The following is a 19,255-nucleotide window of genomic DNA, read 5'->3' on the forward strand; positions in this document are numbered from 1 at the left end:
GGTACTGCAATTAACATAAACTGTTGAGATTGATCCATTAGAATGAATATTTTAAACAGTTCTCTCAACAAAATAGTGAAATAATATTTCATCACCACATCCGTGGGATTTCATCAGAATTGTGACATGAGCGGTAAAACTAATCATGGGAATACCCGGAATCACACCACTTGATGATCATGACCGGTTTGTAGACGAGGGGTGGGGGGGGGGGGTGGGGGAAGGTAGTGTCGTCCCTTGTCTTGGTCCATTGGTTGAGGTCAGGATCCCATTGTTTGTCCGGCACACTTTTTACAGTGTGGGGGTTTGGAATTCCGAAAATCGGTAAAAAGGGTGGGGGTTAAAATTTTGCTGTATAAAGGGTGGGTTTCTAAAAAGCGTGTGAGCAATATAGTCATCATGGAGGGTTCAAATTTTGCCCGATCGGGCTCAAACTTGGTGGGTGGAATCCTTGATACAAGGGAAATATAATTTGCAAAATAAAATGAAGGTCAACCGAGGTCAAAGGTCATCACAGAGGGTTAAAATTTCAAACTTCGTTCCGATCAGGCTTAAACTTGGTGGGTGGAATCCTGCATATGAATAGAACATGTAAAAAATATAATCAAGGTCAAAGGTCATCCAGGGGCTAAATTTTAAACTTCGCCCGATTGACTTAAACTTAGTGAAAGTAATTCTCCATATTACGGGAGCATGAGCAAAATCAAACTGAGGTCACTTGAGGTCAAAGGTCATATTGGGTCAAATGTTAAGAGTATGCCCAATCTGGCTTAAAAGTGGTAAAAAATCCTCAATATAATTATAACATGAACCAGTTGCTCTCACAGCTACTGGTGCACTAGTAAATTGAAATTAATGTAAACTTGCATTTTATGGATTGTATGACAAAAAGAAAATTTGTGCACCAAAAAAGAACAGTTATGAATTGAAATGTTTATTACTTAGTGTAATAGACTAGTTAGTGGTTTTATAATTTGTGTCGTTTACATAATGTATCAACTTAATTGAGAGAAAATATCAGACTTCTGCAGGATTGGTATGTGCGTGACATACATTTTTTTTTTGTAGGCTGTAGAATTCGGCATACTTGATTACTTCGAATTAAGTTGTGTATGATGAAATTTTAGCCAAAAATGTTTTTTTTTTGGCCTTTGGCCTATTTTGGTAAATAATTAAAAATAAATGGAGCCAATATCAGAAAAATGAAAAAAAAAAAAAAAAATACAAAAAAAAAACACCCCAAAACAAACCTTCCTGGAATAGAGTGTCTAGAAAATTACAGAAAACACAAAAAATTTGGGTCTTAATTTACTTTTTCTATCTAGTGTGTTTAGTATTAAATTCTAAATGTGATTTTCTCCAAAATTGTTGTTTGGACACCTAATCTGTGTTTATGATATAATTATTCTGTGACTAAATTTCCTTTCCAAATATGAATATTTATTCAGGCATGAGAATTTTCCTGCCCAAGCAGGAATTCCTGCTTTTTTGTTGTCCAAATTTCTACATTTTTCAATTATCCCCGTACAAAATAAAGCACATGCTACTCAAAGTTTGCAACTCATCTGCTGGAGTAAGAGTAAACTCCTTTTAATATTTGTAACCCCAATTTGGGGTCCCTGTAAGTTACGGGGCCCTCTCTCTGGAATTTTCCCGAGCCTGAATGCATATGGTGGCTCAAAATATTCTAAGGTGTCATATTATAGCCATATATTTTGACATCTTTTTTTAAAAATAATAATTATAGAAATGGAATATTTGCTAGTTTAGTGGCAAGTTTAGGTAGTAAAGACATAGCATACACAATTTAAGTAAAATCCTTTCACTCTAAATAATAAAAAAAATAAAAAATAGCTGTAAAAATGCCTATTTTTACAATTTTATTTGTAACATGCCAAGAGATGCCTTTTTTCAACAGCTTTTAATTTTTTTTATGGATCCTTATAGAAATTCATGTGACCTGTTTCCCAAAATGGTGCAGTAAACCAATCAAAAAAAACAGAAAAGGCATTATGAATTATAAGTTAACAGATCAAAAAAGGATTTAAAAGTTTGCCTTTGCGATGTTACTATTGTCTGTCAAACTTTTGATTGATTTTGAAGTCCCTCAGTTTTTATAAACAAAGACTTGAAGCATAAACTAAAGGGTAAATCTATTGTAAATAACTTCATTTCTCCATATTATAATCAATTTGTAAGTGGCTGCCATCTTTTTGAACATATAACAATTTTAAAATTTTTCTTGAAATGTCTGTCAAATAGTAACATACGCAAGACGGTGCTGTAATTCCTGCTAAACTAGGGTGATACAGCTAATTATGCTACATGACATAGCATTTAGCTCCACCTAGCTTTGTGGCACTATCACTTTGTGAGGAGAAGCTTTTTGATGACACAATCCATTGTTAAGTGTTGTCTGTCAAACATTTGTACGCCAAGTAACATACGCAAGATTTGTATGTGTCTATCAAAAGTAACATACGCAATACGTTTAAAAAAATTAAAAATCACTTGATGTTCACATTATGATGATAGTTTAGAGTTTATAAAAGTGTTTTAAAACATGTGATTTATAAACTGCATGTGATCTTTATTCAATTTCCCATCTTGAACTACTGTTTTGCCAAATTATTATTCTGTATGTTACATTTGACAGACATCTTGCGTATGTTATGGCTTGACAGACACACATATTTTATTTATAACAATTTATCCTCCTTATTGTAATATTTGGACAAATTTTTTTCCACAATCAGTTGCTGTAGGTCCTACACCTAAATAACCACAAAATACCTTATGTAATACTTATAAATTTTTATTTGATTGCAGAAAATCATCAAAATTGTGTCTGTCAAATATAACGTACGCAAGGGCTAGACAATTAAATTTGTGAAGTAAATGGTCTATAACTTATCTTTCTTTAAAGTGTATTATGAATATGTGCATACTATAATTTAAACCTGGTTGGAGACCAAAAGAAAAGAGCTGGAAAAATAATTGTGTGTTACACTTTTATGACACCTTAGCTTATTTTGAGCCTGGTCATTTTCACAGTAAAGGGTGTAACTTTTGATCTTTAGGGTCAAAATTTCAAACCACTTAAATATGTTTCTGTTTAGTGAAATCATGCATCTAAGCAACTTAAATTCCAGTAAAATAATGTTTCAAGGCTTAAACCTTTTGATTTCTAATACAAAATTTGACATTTCCATAACATTTTGGCTAAAATCTAAGAAAAAATGTATTTTACATAACCTCAAAAAATTATGACATGAAAGCTGGAATACATGTGAAATCCCATTCCAAAGTAAGTCAACAGATATAAGTTAAAATTTTATACCATGTTTTGCTATGTTTGTAATTGCAGTTTTGAAATTTTTTAACATCAAGTGTCATTTACAATGGAAATTTCCAAACCTTAAACATATTTTTAATTGGGTTCCTAAAATAATTTGAATGTCTAACTTCATGTACAAATACTACTTGATGAAAGGAACCTCCCAGCCAAGTTTCACAGAAATTGGAGTTATTTTTAGAATTGGCAATTCAAGCGATTTGTGTTTCGGAGGCTTCAGTTAACAACACAGGTGATCATAATTTTAAGTAAAATATTTGGCTAACTACTACAAGTTGACATAAAAAATAGGTAAAAAATATCACAATTACCAATTTTCATGCTTTGCTTAGTTTATTGAATTTCAGTTGTGACAAAAATTAAATTATCACAGCAAGTCATTTTTTTTTGTTTCGGAGGCTTCATGTTAACAACGGTTAAACATTGCAGAAGTAGTTTTTTTGAAAACAAGTGTTGGGATCATCTAAGCTGTTATTTTCTTTTGTGTATTGAATCAATGATTCTATGCGGCAGATATTGTAGATTTATCACATGTTAATTTTTTCACCCATTTGTTTTAGTATGGTGTTAACTTGCATGTGAAGCCTCTGAAACAGGCTTTTTTGGGTATCAGTATATTTTTCAAACATTAACCATAATATCAATTTTATTTTTAATTTATGACATTCTGCACATATCAAGTAATAATTACAATGCAGATATCAGTATGGAACACACCAATTTAGATATGCATAGATGATAATTAACCTTATTGTTGTTTCGGAGGCTTCATTTGTTTCGGAGGCTTCAATTGTTAACGGAAAGTTTGTAATGGGTCCCATTTTCAAACGGTGAATATATATCTCCACGATTTAAAAACAAGTGACTTGAGGATCTACTTTGCTACATTTTGATAAATAGATTGGATGAGCTCTTTTATTTATATTTGCCCAAGCTTGCTGAACAGTTTGTTTAAAAAAAAAAAAAAAAAGTTAACAGAAAATCGGCTCTTTGAAGTCAAGATTTTATAAAGTTTAAAAGCTTGCAAATCGACTAATTTTTGTTACCCATTTCAAGTTAAGATATCAACTGTTATGAATCAAGAAGAAGTGAAGAAATAACCAAAAATTATGAACCAAAGCTACCCACAAAGTTTGTTTTACATTGTTAATGGAAAATGAAGCCTCCGAAACGACAAATATCGAAGTCCGGTTCTCAAAAATACAGGGCTGTTCACAATTAAATCTAATGGGGCAGTGTTTACTGAACATATGGCCGTACTTTCAGGATAAGAAAAATTATCCATGAACTAACTGAAGAAAACACAGGGTTTTACAAAAATGTTACTGTTTTTTATAGTTTTTTCAAAATGGCAATATTAATAGGCATGTCCACTAAAAATTGAAGTACATTTAAATTGATTCAGACCTAACTTATTGGCTTGGAATTGATGAAAGAAACATTTTGGCGTTTAAATAATCTTAATCGGACGTTTCATTCCAGAGATATGGCCTTTCGAGTGTCACGGTTTTATATAGGGCTGCTAGAACATGTTAAAAAGTTAAAGTCCAAAAGGAATACTAACAGAAAGTGCAACTTTAAGGTACTTTTTCTTAATGTATTTATTAACTAGCGTTATCTGGAACATTATATTTGCTTATAACAACATGAAAATAAGATCATCCTGAAAATTTAATCGATTTTGTTGACATACAACATATCTCCATAGAGGAGATGAACAATAAGTGCATTATTTCAAATGAATAGCGGTAGTCTTAAACATTGTTCAATCTTTTAAGGTCAGCACATTTTATCTTCAAAAATTATTATATTTCATCATGGCATAAGTTTGGTAACATTAATCACTACCAATTTTGAGAAATTTGCTCCAACTCAAAGGTAGGCTTTACTACATTGAGCAATACACTGTGTGTGCATGTGCCCACTATGGTTTCCGAGAGTGTGTGGTTCCCAGTAGTTTATCTCCCTATGGATATAGGTACACGGTCTGTAACACAGACTAGGTAGTGAGTAGTGCACGGGAAGTAAAAGATTTGAGATGGGCCATGGTAGGCTTAAACATTCTTAAATTTCTTAACATCCTGCACATTTTGTCTTCAAAAATAGTTAAATTGTATGAGTATGTAAGTTTGCTTGTCTGATTCACTCCAAATTCGGAGATAATTGCGTTTGAACACCTGATGCACGGAATGGTGTCACTTCAACCTGTTGTAGTTCTCATCTTATTAAATTTTTCATAAAAAAAAGTTGATCTCTTCATGAAGGAAGGTCCTCTCTATTTACTGACCAAACAGGAAAAAGTTTGGTTAATGTTTTCTGGTGGAATCAGGAATTTCTTGAAACACCCTGATATAGGCCCACATTTGGATCAAAACAAGTATGTGCGCCATTTAACAGGCCTGGGATTTCTTGTATCGATCACTTTCTCCATAGACAATACGTGTGTGAGTGCACGCACACAGTAAATGAAAAATCGTTCTAGTGGAAACTGTATTAACAGTGGTCATCCCTAATATTAAGTACATTTAAGGGGGTACTACACCCCTGTGGTTAATTTGTGACTATTTTTGCATTTTTCTCAACAAATAATAACACACTGGTAACAAAAGTTATGTATATTATTGGGGCAAGGAATCCAATTACTACACTGAAGTTTCAGTGACTCAAGACAAGCGGTTCAGTATATATGATAGGAAACAAGGTACATCCTAGCGGTACCTTATTTCTTATCATAAATAACAAACCGCTTGTCTTAGGTCACTGAAATTCCAGTGTAGTAATTGGACTCCTTGCCACTATAATATACATAACTTTTGTTACCGCTGTGTTATTAGTTTTTGAGAAAAATGCAAAAATAGACACAAATTTATCGAGGGGTGTACATGTAGTACCCCCTTAAGCCTGCTAAAACTGAACGCAGTAACTCCCAAAGATGATTATGCTTCCATGGTAGCTGCTAACTAGATGACTTATGTGGCCAAAAATCATGGAATTCTGTGGCTTTATTAGAACACTACGGATCAAAATGTTAAAAATCCAAAGTTACACCCTTTACCGTGAAAATGACCATATACAATTGTAATCCAACTTCTCTCAGAGAAGTTTACATCAATTTTTATTAAACCGTAAGTTACGGGGCCACTCCCGGGAAATTCCAGAGCCCTTCCGTAAATTGCCCTCCGTACGGTACGGGGCCCTCCCGGGAATTAGGCATACATCGCTCAGCATACGGTAAATCTGCAGACAGTAGGCCTTGATGCTGATTGGTCTTTAAGAATGCTGCACCTAAGCATTGAAACCCAAACAACAATTGGACTAGACTATTTCACAGGGAGTAAATCTGTAAATTATGCATTGGCCAATAAACTTTATTATTTTTAGCCCATTTTGGAGAGTTTTTACCACATTTTACACACTTTTTCCTGCTTTTTCAGAATTTTTCTGTTTTGTCATGGAAATCTATTCTTATGCCTGTTTATTACATTGCATTGAATAATTAAAAAGTTGCATTTTTGCAGTCCACAGACCCCATGTACGTGTCTATTTATGGTAGTAAACTACCATAAATAGAAACTTCTACTTGGTGACTAATCAATAAAGTGCCATTGAAAAAGCTCTATAAAAAGCAATTAAGCATTGCAGAGACAAGTTTCAATAGAGAAAATGGAAATCTCAGTATAAATAAAAGCTTATATAACTTATAAGGATCTAAAAGGTTTACATTGCCAATGGATCAGGATACATGTGCAAACTAGCTCATACTTCCAAGAGTAGACTATGGTAAAGCATTACTTTTGGGAGCCAGTGAAAATAACTTCTCATGCTTACATCTGCTCGTCGGATATTTCCAGTTGATCGTGTCCATTCCAGTAATTCACTGGATTTCAATTCGTTCACGCATCCACTCGCAAGTTCTGGAGGCGGTAGTACTAGAGGCAAAGTATCACATGCGAGAGCCAACTTAGGTACACGGCTACATCAAGCATACTTTGCCGATCGTGCGCATGCGGCGCAAACACAGCTTTTTCGAATTGTCCATTCAGTTGTTAGAATACGGCCATTGGTAGGCATGGTCAAGGTTCGGTCATGTAGGTCGTGTGATCGTGTTATTCCATGAAAAGTATGCTGAAGGTAGTTTACGTCAAGATACAAAAGGTCCAAACTCAATCTGGAGAACTCGTAATGCAGTTGACACTAACCTATGCTATGCCACACATTCTGTCTTTAATTGTTTCGCTTCTGGGTTTTCGAGTCTTTCAAGCTGAAGCTCCACGCCTATGGAATGCACTCACTTCCATACCACATGTACATCATGTACATCAGCGACACATCTTTTATGTCTGTGCCAGTGTTTAGTGACCAGTTTGTTGGTTGCGGTTTTCAGCGACTATCATTAAGCGTCAGTCTACAATTTACTAGATTCGGCATCGTTTCATCCATGAAACTTAAAATCTGTGTATTTTGACACCTCTTGGGCTAGAAATATCCCAAAATGCAGTGCAATGGTTTTACTTCCGAAACACACTTGCCATCACATTTTGGCAAGATGTCCAATTGTGATGCGATCAAGCAAAATCAGTCGGAACTCGGACCCACAAAACATCTTATGCGCTTCGATCTGGCGCTGCTGTCACATTTGAAGTGCCTCGTTCCAAGAAACAAGCTGGCGATCGCGCCTTTTCAACTGAGGGGCCGAGCCTTTGGAACGAGTTGCCCACCACTGTCCGAGGTCAAGAAAATATTACCACGTTCAAGAATCCACCTCTTTCCCACTGATTAGCTCTTTTTCCTTTCTTGTCTTTCTCTCTTTTAGCGCTTTGCCTACTTTTGTAAAAGGCGCTTTATAAATCGCATTGTTTATGTTTATGTTTATATTGATTTTGAGATATAGCCATCTGAGGTCAAATTAGTCATCTGAGGTCAAATTAGTAAAAACTGTCAGATGGGCATGAAACTTGGTGGGTACTGTCTACATTTAGAGCCAAATTTTTGGAAGGTCATTTTGGGGTCACCAGGGGTCATCAGCGGTACAAGTTTAACCGCCCAGCCAGTGGGATCGCATGGTTCGAGAACCGCCTATTTTTTTAGAAGTTAGGTAAATAGCAAGGAAACGTTCACTGCAAACAATGACCTGTGAAAGACCAGTCACTGAATAAAGTGATCAGAAATTTCAACATGGCTGCCATAACTTGTTTGCTGTGTATGGACAAGCGATGGCATTCTATGATAGTCATGAATTACCGTGACCAAACTGGTCACTGAAAACTGCCCAGACAAGACTGATAACTGTGTTGTTATTTTGTATTGATTATATGTACAAAAATGTTTAAAGAAAGTGTATCCTGTTTTCTTGATTTGGTACTGAACTAGCAGGTCAGTGCTTGTTTTCATCCCATACTAGAAATTTCAATTGAATGAACACAGCCTGAGAATACATAATGATTTTTTGCATACACTGTGTGATGTACGTCAGCGTGTGCGACCCCTTCATGCATAACGCGGAAGTGAATTCAACCATGCCAACTCACTGGTGATTGGTCAGTTTACTTAAGTTTGAAATAGCGATAAACTAGATCGCACTTGGATCGAGTACAGCTGTTGAGAGTTGTGTTCCTCAGGGTTTGCGCTAAGTGCGATCTTTACTTTGTTTACATCCGGGTTCAGACTGTGGAAATTCATTGCCCAGCAGTGATCATCTCTGCCATGTGAGAATTTTTACTTTGTGGGAATCTGGGGGAGGGGGCTCACATAAATGGTCTGTATGCATGCGTGACCAAAAAAACAAGTAAAAATGGGTGGTTTTTTAGGCAAGGCAATTTACGCGTGTGACGCATTTAGGGTCTAAAAACACTGATTTTTCAAGAATAAGGGTAGTTTTCTGAAACTGAACAACTTGTTTAGGGTATCTTTTCAAATTTATGGTAAATTACTGAATCCAAAAAAGGTACATTTGTTGCATTTTTACTAGCCAAAAACTCATTAGGGGATAAATTCTATATTAAATGTTCATCATACATAAATGATCTTTTTAAAATTCAAAAGAGGGCACTTCGTATTATAAGTGCAAGTGATTATAGAAGTAGCACTAATCCCTTACTGATTAGGTATAATACTTTAAGTGTCAGGGATATGTATACATTTGAACTTGGTTTATTTATGTACAAGCATGAAAATGGATTTTTACCAAGTGTTTTTGATGATTTGTTTATAAAACAGTCTAAAATCCATGACTTAAACACCAGAAATAAAGATCGTCTGAGGCTTCCTTTTATCAAAAGAGCTTTCTGTGAAAAATCCATCAAATATGCAGCTACTAAGTTATGGAATAATGTTGATAACAGCATTAAAAGATCATCATCGATTAATCAATTCCGCCATGTATTTAAAAAACATCTTATGCAAAGTTACTATTAACTCTTATTGTATCTGGTTTATATGACCACATTGGATATTTATATTGTATATTACTTATTTGTGTTGTGCATTTTCTTATTTTCTATTGTTAACTGTTATTTTTTTATGTATTTAGGTTAATTCATATCAAGATATGACAGCTTACTGTTACTTCATTGAAGTGACAGTCTGCTGCCATGTCAAATGATGAATTAACCAATCAAGGGATCACAGATTTTCAGGCCTCTCCTTGGCCTTTCCTGTGATTCCTTCACTCTAACTTATATTATGATTTTGTATGTATTCTTGCTTTTTGTAATTTGATGAGTGAAAAATAATAAATGAATGAATGAATGAATGAATGAATGAAAATTACCTTATTAATGGGCTAAATATGCTGGTAGGGTAAAACTTGTTTAGGGGGTGTTTGAAAAAAAATTGGTCACGCATGCGTACACTGTCATACATGTATTTGAGTGATCCCCTGGGGTGGGAATCTGTTGAATATTCCTTCCTCAGCACTCATCAGTATGAATTGCTTTTGCGAGGTCAAGTGTTTATTGATTAGATAGTATTTAATTAGTCAATCTTCCACTTCACTTCACAATGAAGATTCACCAGACCATGAACTTTGTGTGACTCAAGGTTGCCAAACTTGTGATTTTGTAGCCCGATTGGGGCAACTTTTTGAAGATTTTCCCCTCAACCTTCCACAAATTTTATCTGGCCCATAGAAACCAGTGGTAGAGCTACTTTTCCATATTTTGGCTCCTGCAATTTTCTTTAATTAGATTTTCTCTCAAATAGAAGTCAAGAGAAATACTTGGGTGACCTTTTGATTATTTGACGTCTGCAATTCAGACTGATTTTTGGCAACCCAGTTTGTAACCTTGCATTAGACACCAAGGTGAACACTATGGAGTGAACTCAGTGAAGGTTTTTGTAAGTCCAGTCAGAGATAACTTGGTAGTGGAATGTAAATGATTACCAGGGTTTGTGACTTGTAACAATGGGCAAGGATCAGAGTTGCGAAACTCGCTATTTTGGTAGCCCAATTAGGCTCTTTGAAACTGAAGACAAGTTTTTGATGAAATTCAAAGAAAAGAATACAATTTTCTTTCAAAATGCCCTCTGAAATTGATTTCCAAGAAGAAGTGATATACTTTTGCTGGATTTTTACACAATATTTGAATTAAGTGGCTATAAAATACTAGTAGATGACAATGAAAGATGTGGAAATAGAGAGGATCTACTATTATAAGCACCCAATTTGGCATGGTCTAATACTTGATTGAGTACATTTTACATACTTCCAATAAATTGGCCATAAAACATATTATAGTACACATGACAATGAAATGTATGTAAATTTCATAAGGTCGATGAATGAATGTTGTCAATAGGAAGCATTGTTCTCTATAAAAGATATCTTTTCAAGACTGATTTTTGGTCATGACATCAAATAAATATTGGTTTGTATGAATTTTTATTTGTTTTCTTTCAGAATATTTGAGAAGTGAGCTATCAACCAACCAACTTTTGCTGAGGGATTTTACCCCACATAAACACCTGTTTGCCAAAGAAGAAGTCTGTAGAGCACTCAGCTTTAGATTGGTCAGTCTTTAGATAAAACAAAAGAGTTTATTTACCTGCTGGTAGTGTTATCAAAACAAAGAAACAGTAGAACATACAATTCCACAATGAGAAAAGTGAAGAATGTCGTTAACAACTATACCCCCCGCCCAAGTTAAGGTGCGGGAGGCAACTTCAAATGACCCATGGGGTCCATCCAGCTCGGTCATGTCGGAGATTGCAGATTTAACATACAATGTAGTAGCCTTTTCAGAAATCATGAGCATGATTTGGAAGCGGCTCAATGACCATGGGAAGAATTGGCGGCATGTGTACAAAGCACTTATGCTGCTGGAGTACATCATTAAAACGGGATCGGAACGAGTGGCGCAACAGTGCAAAGAGAACATATTTGCGATACAGACTCTGAAGGATTTTCAGTTTACAGACCGCGACGGCAAAGATCAGGGGATGAACGTGCGGGAGAAGTCAAAGAATCTGGTACTGCTTCTGAAGGACGAAGAGAGACTGAAGACGGAGAGAACGAGGGCGCTGAAAGCCAAAGAGAGATTTGCACAGGCATCACAGGGTATCGGTAGCGACGCATCGCCAACAGGCAATCCAGAAAGTCCAGACCAAAATGGAAGTAAGTCCAATCAAGTTTTAAAAATGTGATAAATTTCATGAATATTCAACAGATAATCCTGTTGTGCGGATGTTTTCAATTCCGTGAAAAAATTTACGAGATGATAATTTGCGAGTACATGTTATTGTTGACAGTTGCCTAGCAACAAGGTTTTCAGTTGATCTTCTCATTACCTGATATTGGACTATTCCAGTTGAAATCCATACACCCTTTATGGAAGACATAACCTTAATCTTCCACAGAGGGCGTGTGAATTTTAAATGGGGTTACCTAAATGGATGAGTCCATTTGAAATTTACACCCCCTGTGTGGGAGATTAATAAGGTCATGAATGTCTTCCATGGATTTCAACTGGAATAGCCCATTGCCATAACTTTGCAAGCATTGATTACTCCAAATTGACCTTTTCAGAAAGTCCTGAACACCTTTGCAATTAATGATATATTATCGATGTTCGCAACTTCACTGGGCCACGTTAAATTTCACAGTGTTGTACAATGTACAGTGAAGATTTGCACATCGATGACACATCATCAGGGGTGCAATTTTAGGCTTTTGGAATTTTGTAAATTGTGTTGTCCAGTGCTCAAGGTTGTGATCACATTAGGTAATATAGTTTAATTAAAAACAAATTGGTAGCTTCGGATATGTCTGCGTACAAGTGAAATTATCTTTTGACTGTGTTCAAGAAATTTTTTATCAAGTAGTCAACTACTACAGGGTGACCCAAAAAGGTTACATAATAGAAAATGAACTACATTTTACGATGTTGCAACAAAACAATGTCATTTTATCTGGTATGATTTATTCATCCTTCTAAAATGCTCCACCAAATGAACCTTGTGTAGCAGTATGTCACATATCAAACGTCTTGCTCAGGAATGTGGTTTAACTAAGTACACAAGTTGTGAACTTGACATCCACAGGGTACTACATGTAGTAGAGGGTACATAAATTGTGTCATGAAAAAGAAACATTTACATAAGATTATTTTTTAAAACCTTTGTCACTTTTTTGAGACACCTTGTACATTATACGAGTGGATATATTCATACATAGTGGTACTGGTAGATAAAATGAATTAAAAGTTTTAACTTCAAGTTCAACACTACACTATTTTTCGCTCACATGGAACGTTTTCACTAGTCCGACTAGCGTCCTCAGCAGATGGTGATGCTGTGTTGATATCTTGTCTACAATCGGGATATCTCTCACTGATGACGACATGATTGACGTCATAGAATGACGTCCTATGACGTCATTCTGTCAATCATATGTCGTCATGAGTGAGAGATATCCCGATTGTAGACAAGATATCAACACAACATCACCATGTGCTGAGGACGCTTAGTCGGACTAGTGAAAACGCTCCAGGTGATCAAAAATAGTGTAGTGTTGAAGTTAAACTTTAATTCACTTTGTACATTGTACAAGCCCTCTTTAGGCTCTTTGTACAATAAAGCTGAAATTAGAATGGCCCCATCTATTCAAGATTTTTTTAAACAACATTCTTGTTTTGATTGTATTTTTTTATATTGTTGATAACTTTGTAAACACCATCGTACTGGGGTGAACGACACATCAAAATACCAAGTATTATTATTATTATTATTATTATTATCATTATTTTTATTTTTATTTTTATTTTTATTATTATTACGAAATTATAAATGCTAAGGCAATGAAATTTCAAGCAATTCTAACCTGTAGTTAAGGGTTAAATTAATCATGATTTCTCTAAATAACTCTGATAAAAACTTTGCATGGTAATGGGTGTTAGAAAAGTGTTTTAGAAAATATACATGTATACTTCCTGTGCTAGGTTAAGTCCATTTTAGAAACAATGCTTTCCTTTATACATTAATTCAGGCAATGCAGACAATCCAGACCAAAATGGAAGTAAGTACACAATTAATTATTCCTGTGACAAATTTTGTGAATTTGTGTTCAACGGATAATCCACTTCATGCGGCGGATCCGCCAATGTTTCTACTGCGATCATTTCTGTGCAAAAATTGACGAGCTGAGAATTAGTTGTTGTTTTTAATGTTGCCTAGCGATAAGGTTGCCAGCTTATTCTTATACACAAGATTGCCGTATTGTATGGCCCATCAACTTTTTGTGGCAGTGCCCAGGCTTTTGGGTCGCATGCAGTACTGGTAATTGCTTCCTTCAAAACAAATTTGTAGTTGCGGAAATGTGCATGAAAAGTGGAATTATCTTTTGACTATGTTCAGTAAATTTGTCAAGTAGTCAATGGCTACAAGTCATCTTCAGATAAATAAGATTATACATACAGTACATATAGGTGGCAAGGCTTCGTAATATAATATTTGAGATATCTTCAACGTATAGTACTCCTGGAGCATAGCTTGTTTGCTAACCGCTGAGTGGCGTATTCATATCTTTTATTCTGTAAGGTTCTCGCAGCACAATATGTTGGAGGAATCTCAATTTTGTTTAAAAAGAGAGCACCAACTGACAAAGTTCCTGTGCTTTGAATACAATGTGAAGTCTTGCATATTCATGAGGGCTATTGTTCCATCGCCTGTGTAAATGCACACCGTTGCGTGCCTTTGTATGACCATGTATACGCGAAAATTATCTGTGCTTGTGATAGATAGGTTGTAACAGGTACTAAATGGACATACCAGGTTTGTTTCTTGCACTTCATGTAACGATTGGCCCTCATCAGATGATGCTGGACTTTGCTTTTGGTGAAGCGTTTGACATTTTGCTTGCTAACGGACGGGAGAAAAGGTGGTTCATAAAAATAGATACTTAAATGCTGTAGGTAAGTTCATTTTAGAAACAATGCTTTTCTTTACATTAATTGCCGCATGCTTGCCAGCTTCAGGAGTACATGTAGAAGATTTCAAACTCAGACCCGAACTGAACAGAGCCTTGACAGAGCGCTGTAATCCACGGAGCAACAAAGCCTTACGAGACAAGCATGTGAAATCGTCCCACCGAAAAAAGCGAAGCAAATCGGTGTCTAAGGATCATGCAAAAGCAAATGACGACAAAACAAAAGAACCGGAAGGTACGATGACGTCAACAGGTGCTATAATGATACCGGTTTCGCAGCAGTACTGGTGGAGAGCGGGACCGGATTCGGACGTTGCCGACTCGGATTTTGACGATGAGATCATATCTGGTAGAGTAACCCGTAATTTGCACTTGAACTTTTTCACCGTTTCTGCAATATATTTATCTTATTAGAGCAAGCACCAAGCCACAGCTTTATTATTTTGCAACCAGAGAGCACTTTACAGTTATACACCGTTTACTGTCGACCACAGTGTACCTGCCATGCCAGCTAGAGCACAGCACAAGATTGTTTTATATAGTAGGCATCCAGAGGTTTACGTTGTTGTTGTCATCTACAGTGTCTTATACTAGACTTGATATGTTACTATACCCTACTGCACTTAGCAATGCAGTTGTTGCAGCCTACTCAAACTACTTTCAGTGCTGTATGCGTTGCTTATCCCCGAGTTACATTATCACAGAAGGGCCAGGATGAATTGTACCGCCTAAAAAAAAAAGGCGTAGTGATTTATAGTGCGCTACGCACAGGCACAACGCCTAGACGTTGGTCCACAAGCCTCAGCACACTTTACAGGTGTTTACCAGTGGATGTTGATTTGAAAAGAAGCCTTAGCAAGGTGAAGTGACGTTTACTATCTTCAAGCAATACCAAACTACTGCAGGTTCGAATGCTGTCTTTTGCTCCTTGAGATGTGTTATGGATTTTTTTTGTGGAAAACTATTTATTTATCAATTTTCTTTTCTTCTTTATTAAGTCAGATTAACTGTAGCCACCTAGATCACTTGTTATAAGTCACATAAAATAAATGTGTTTCTGTGAATTTTAGTTTTCTCGCACATTGAAACAGGGATGTAGAAAGTGGATGACACACTTTTTCCCAAATGTCAAGAAATGCATAAGTTAAAACCGTGACTTGCTATGCAAGTGATACCGCAGTTGCGCATTTGTCGGAGCCTTACATTTGATAGGCTTATTATAGGTTCCAAGTACTGAGTAATAAATACCAAAGTGAAATTATAAATATTCATTTTCTACATTCCTTACAGAAAATTAATTTGAAAAAATTGTGTACCTACTTCCTTCTGTACATCAAGTCAAGTCAGAACAGCTTTATTTTGATAACTAAATTTTCTAATTTTTCAGAGTTACGGGCAGACAATGGTGATCATTGAGAGTGTAGAAGAGGCATTGTCTAATGCCCTTTCTATGCGCTCAATGACCAATGGGTCAATCACATTGTTGTCATGACTACTAATCAGCCAGTCAGAGTGATATGCATGGGCCTATAAATCTGAACAATTTACTTTAGTTAAGACCAAATGGTTCCTTTTAACATTTTGTCTGTGTTTTGCTGCTGGCACATGTGAAATACATAAACGCTATTGGACTGTACTAAGGACCGTCGATATCAGGATTTTAACAAATCGATATATTTGATAAAGATCGGTAAACCAATTTTCCTCCCAATTTTAATCATATCTTCTACATTAATCTATATTATATTTAATATGACATGACCCTTACCTATGTAACAGGATGCATTATGTCATTTGAATTCACAAATGCGCCAGCCACCTTCCAGCAACTTATGGAGCGCCCTGCCATTTGGACTCACATTTATGTGCTAGCCACCTTCTAGCAACTTATGGAGCGCTATGCCATTTGGACTCACGAATGTGCCAGCCACCTTAAAGCAAATTATGGAGCGCTATGCCATTTGGACTCCCAAATGCGCCAGCCACCTTCCAGCGACTTATGGAGCGCTGTGCCAGTTGGACTCATAAGTGCGCCACCCACCTTCTAGCGACTTATGGAGCGCTATGCCATTTGGACTCACAAATGCGATAGCCACCTTCCAGCCACTTATGGAGCGATATGCCATTTGGACTCACAAATGCCCTAGCCACCTTCCAGCGACTTACGGAGCACTATGCCATTTGGACTCACAAATGCACCAGCCATCTTCCAGCAACTTATGGAGTGCTATGCCATTTGGACTCACAAATGTGCCAGCCACCTTCCAGCGACTTTCAGTCCTTTTTTCCTGATTTTTTGTATACTTTTATTTTTCCATTATCGGCAACTTGGATAATCAATTTCCTTCAGAAAGTAATATCAGCGATATGGATATTTATTGAATAGCTGATTTATTGATTATTATCGATATTGACGGTCCTTAGAATGTACAATTTATTAATACTTATCTTGTCAATGAAACACTGATCTCCCTGATGGGAGTCCTGCAAGAGCCATACATGCAATCAATGTAGAATGTAAACACATCCAAAAAAGAAAGTCCCACTACTTTGAGTGGCCATAACTTTGACCACAATTCAACATGTAAAGCACAGGGATGTGAGAGTTCCTCTTTTCAGCTGGTTTTCTCTTTTTTTGTTGCCAAAATGTATGTGTTTTTCTTTTATTTTCAGCCCATATTTGGCGTTTTTACCCTGATTTTACCCTGTTTTTAGTGATTTTCCTTGTTTTTGGTCTGTGGCCTCTCACACCCCTGAGTTAAGCAGTAAAATGTATGTAAATGTTCGGAGAATTTTGTTATCTGCACTTAGGCACCAAAGTTGTGTTTACAAAACAAAAGAGGAATAATTGAGAAATTCAGAATTTGGTGCAATGTGAATGAAACGATGAAAACTGGTAATTCTACATGCATGCTATTATTATTGTTAAAGCATACTGTAGAATTCTATCTACAAGCATAACCTGGCCAACAAAATTTAACTTTTTTTCTGGTGACTTGGATTTAAGAGTTGTTTTTAACTAATTTGGGGTCGCTGATTTCAAATATGGCATTAGTTTTTCCCTATCAGGTCAAGTTTTTTTTCTATGACAAATGGTGAAATTTCATGAATTACTATTTAGAACACATAATGTTTAATAAGCAAGGACAGGATGAGTTATACTTTTTGCCTTTGTCTTAAAAATATTGTACATTAAGTGGAATTGGACTGATAAATACAGCTTAATAGCAGACAATCATACCTTCCCATGATGCTTTGCACCACATAATGGAGCTCTGAAACACATGGAATCTTGTATATTTCTACATGATTTATAGTCATGCAGACGGAAATTTGTTCCATAAACATGCTAAGGCAAATCTTCTTGCCAAATTAGTGTACCTTTATATAGTTGATATTATTATGTCAATATTTATGCATTTACCTTTTGACTTTGAATTGGGTTCATGTGATTTAGTAACTTTATGGACCCGGGCAATACACCCTCTCATATACACACTCGGCAGTCCACGCTTTATAATGCGTGCCGGTTCGAAATTCTGAAAATTGGTGAAAGCGTGGGGGTTTAAACTTTTTGGGTAAAAAGCGTGGACTGATATAAAGCGTGGGATTAAAATAAAAAGCGTGGGGCTTTCCAACTTACAGTATATTTTTATTGAATGATAAAATAATCATAGTTCCAAGAAAAATCACCAAAACTTGCACACTATGTCGCAAGATAAAATTCCATTTGATGCAGGCTCGCGCTTGTTTACGTGAATCCAGTGCAATGTACACAATATCCTCCCCGGATGCGCCGCAAAAACACCTACGTCATATGCAAATATCCGATTTTCCATGACGTGTTATTTTTCTTTACATTGATCGTATATGAGTGACTTCATTAACATGCATAATTGATTGAGCGAAGCAGCACGGAAGAAGTAGGATATAGTCGCTGAACACAGCGTACGTCAAGTTTCACGACAAGAACAACATTTGAACACCATAAAAGTACAGTTATTCATTAAAATGCTTATTTTACAGTGCAGTAGTAGTTTTTCACATATAATTTGCATTGTTCACGTAATGTATCAATTAACTTATTGGAGAGAAAAACATCGGACTCGGACATGTGAAATAGGTGCAGAATTCGGCGTACTTGATACTTCGAACCAAATTGCGTGCGACTTTGTCAGTTTACAAATAGCGGAAAAAGCAAAAAGTGGTGGGGGTCAAGAATTTTCAGTATAAAGGGTGCCTCAGTAAAAAGCGTGGGGGTCAGGAATTTTCAGTATAAAGGGTGCCTCAATAAAAAGGGTGGGGGTAAAATAAAAAGGGTGGGAGTCAAACCCCACTGCCGAGTATGATATAAGCGGGGGTATACCATAGAGTGAAAATTTGACGTGATATGCAAAAACTAATGCAATATTTGAAATCAGCGACCCAAAATTACCTAAAAACAACTCTCAAACCAAAGTCACCAAAAACTGTGTTGGGCA

General features: G+C 36.1%; 1 protein-coding gene and 1 long non-coding RNA gene across 2 annotated transcripts in view; both read left to right on the forward strand.

Moving 5' to 3' along the window:
* The window catches only part of LOC140165031 (uncharacterized), a 181,753-nt gene that overhangs the window by 136,118 nt on the left and 26,380 nt on the right, over positions 1–19,255 (forward strand). The gene's annotated exons all lie outside the window — the stretch shown is intronic.
* The window catches only part of LOC140165016 (epsin-2-like), a 40,097-nt gene that overhangs the window by 8,792 nt on the left and 12,050 nt on the right, over positions 1–19,255 (forward strand). The window contains 3 exon segments of the mRNA XM_072188426.1: positions 11,253–11,484; positions 11,486–11,966; positions 13,836–13,865. Of these exon segments, the coding sequence (XP_072044527.1) occupies positions 11,449–11,484; positions 11,486–11,966; positions 13,836–13,865 (547 nt within the window). The 5' untranslated portion in view covers positions 11,253–11,448.

The sequence above is a fragment of the Amphiura filiformis genome, chromosome 11 (assembly GCF_039555335.1).
Source record: "Amphiura filiformis chromosome 11, Afil_fr2py, whole genome shotgun sequence".
NCBI lineage: Eukaryota > Metazoa > Echinodermata > Ophiuroidea > Amphilepidida > Amphiuridae > Amphiura > Amphiura filiformis.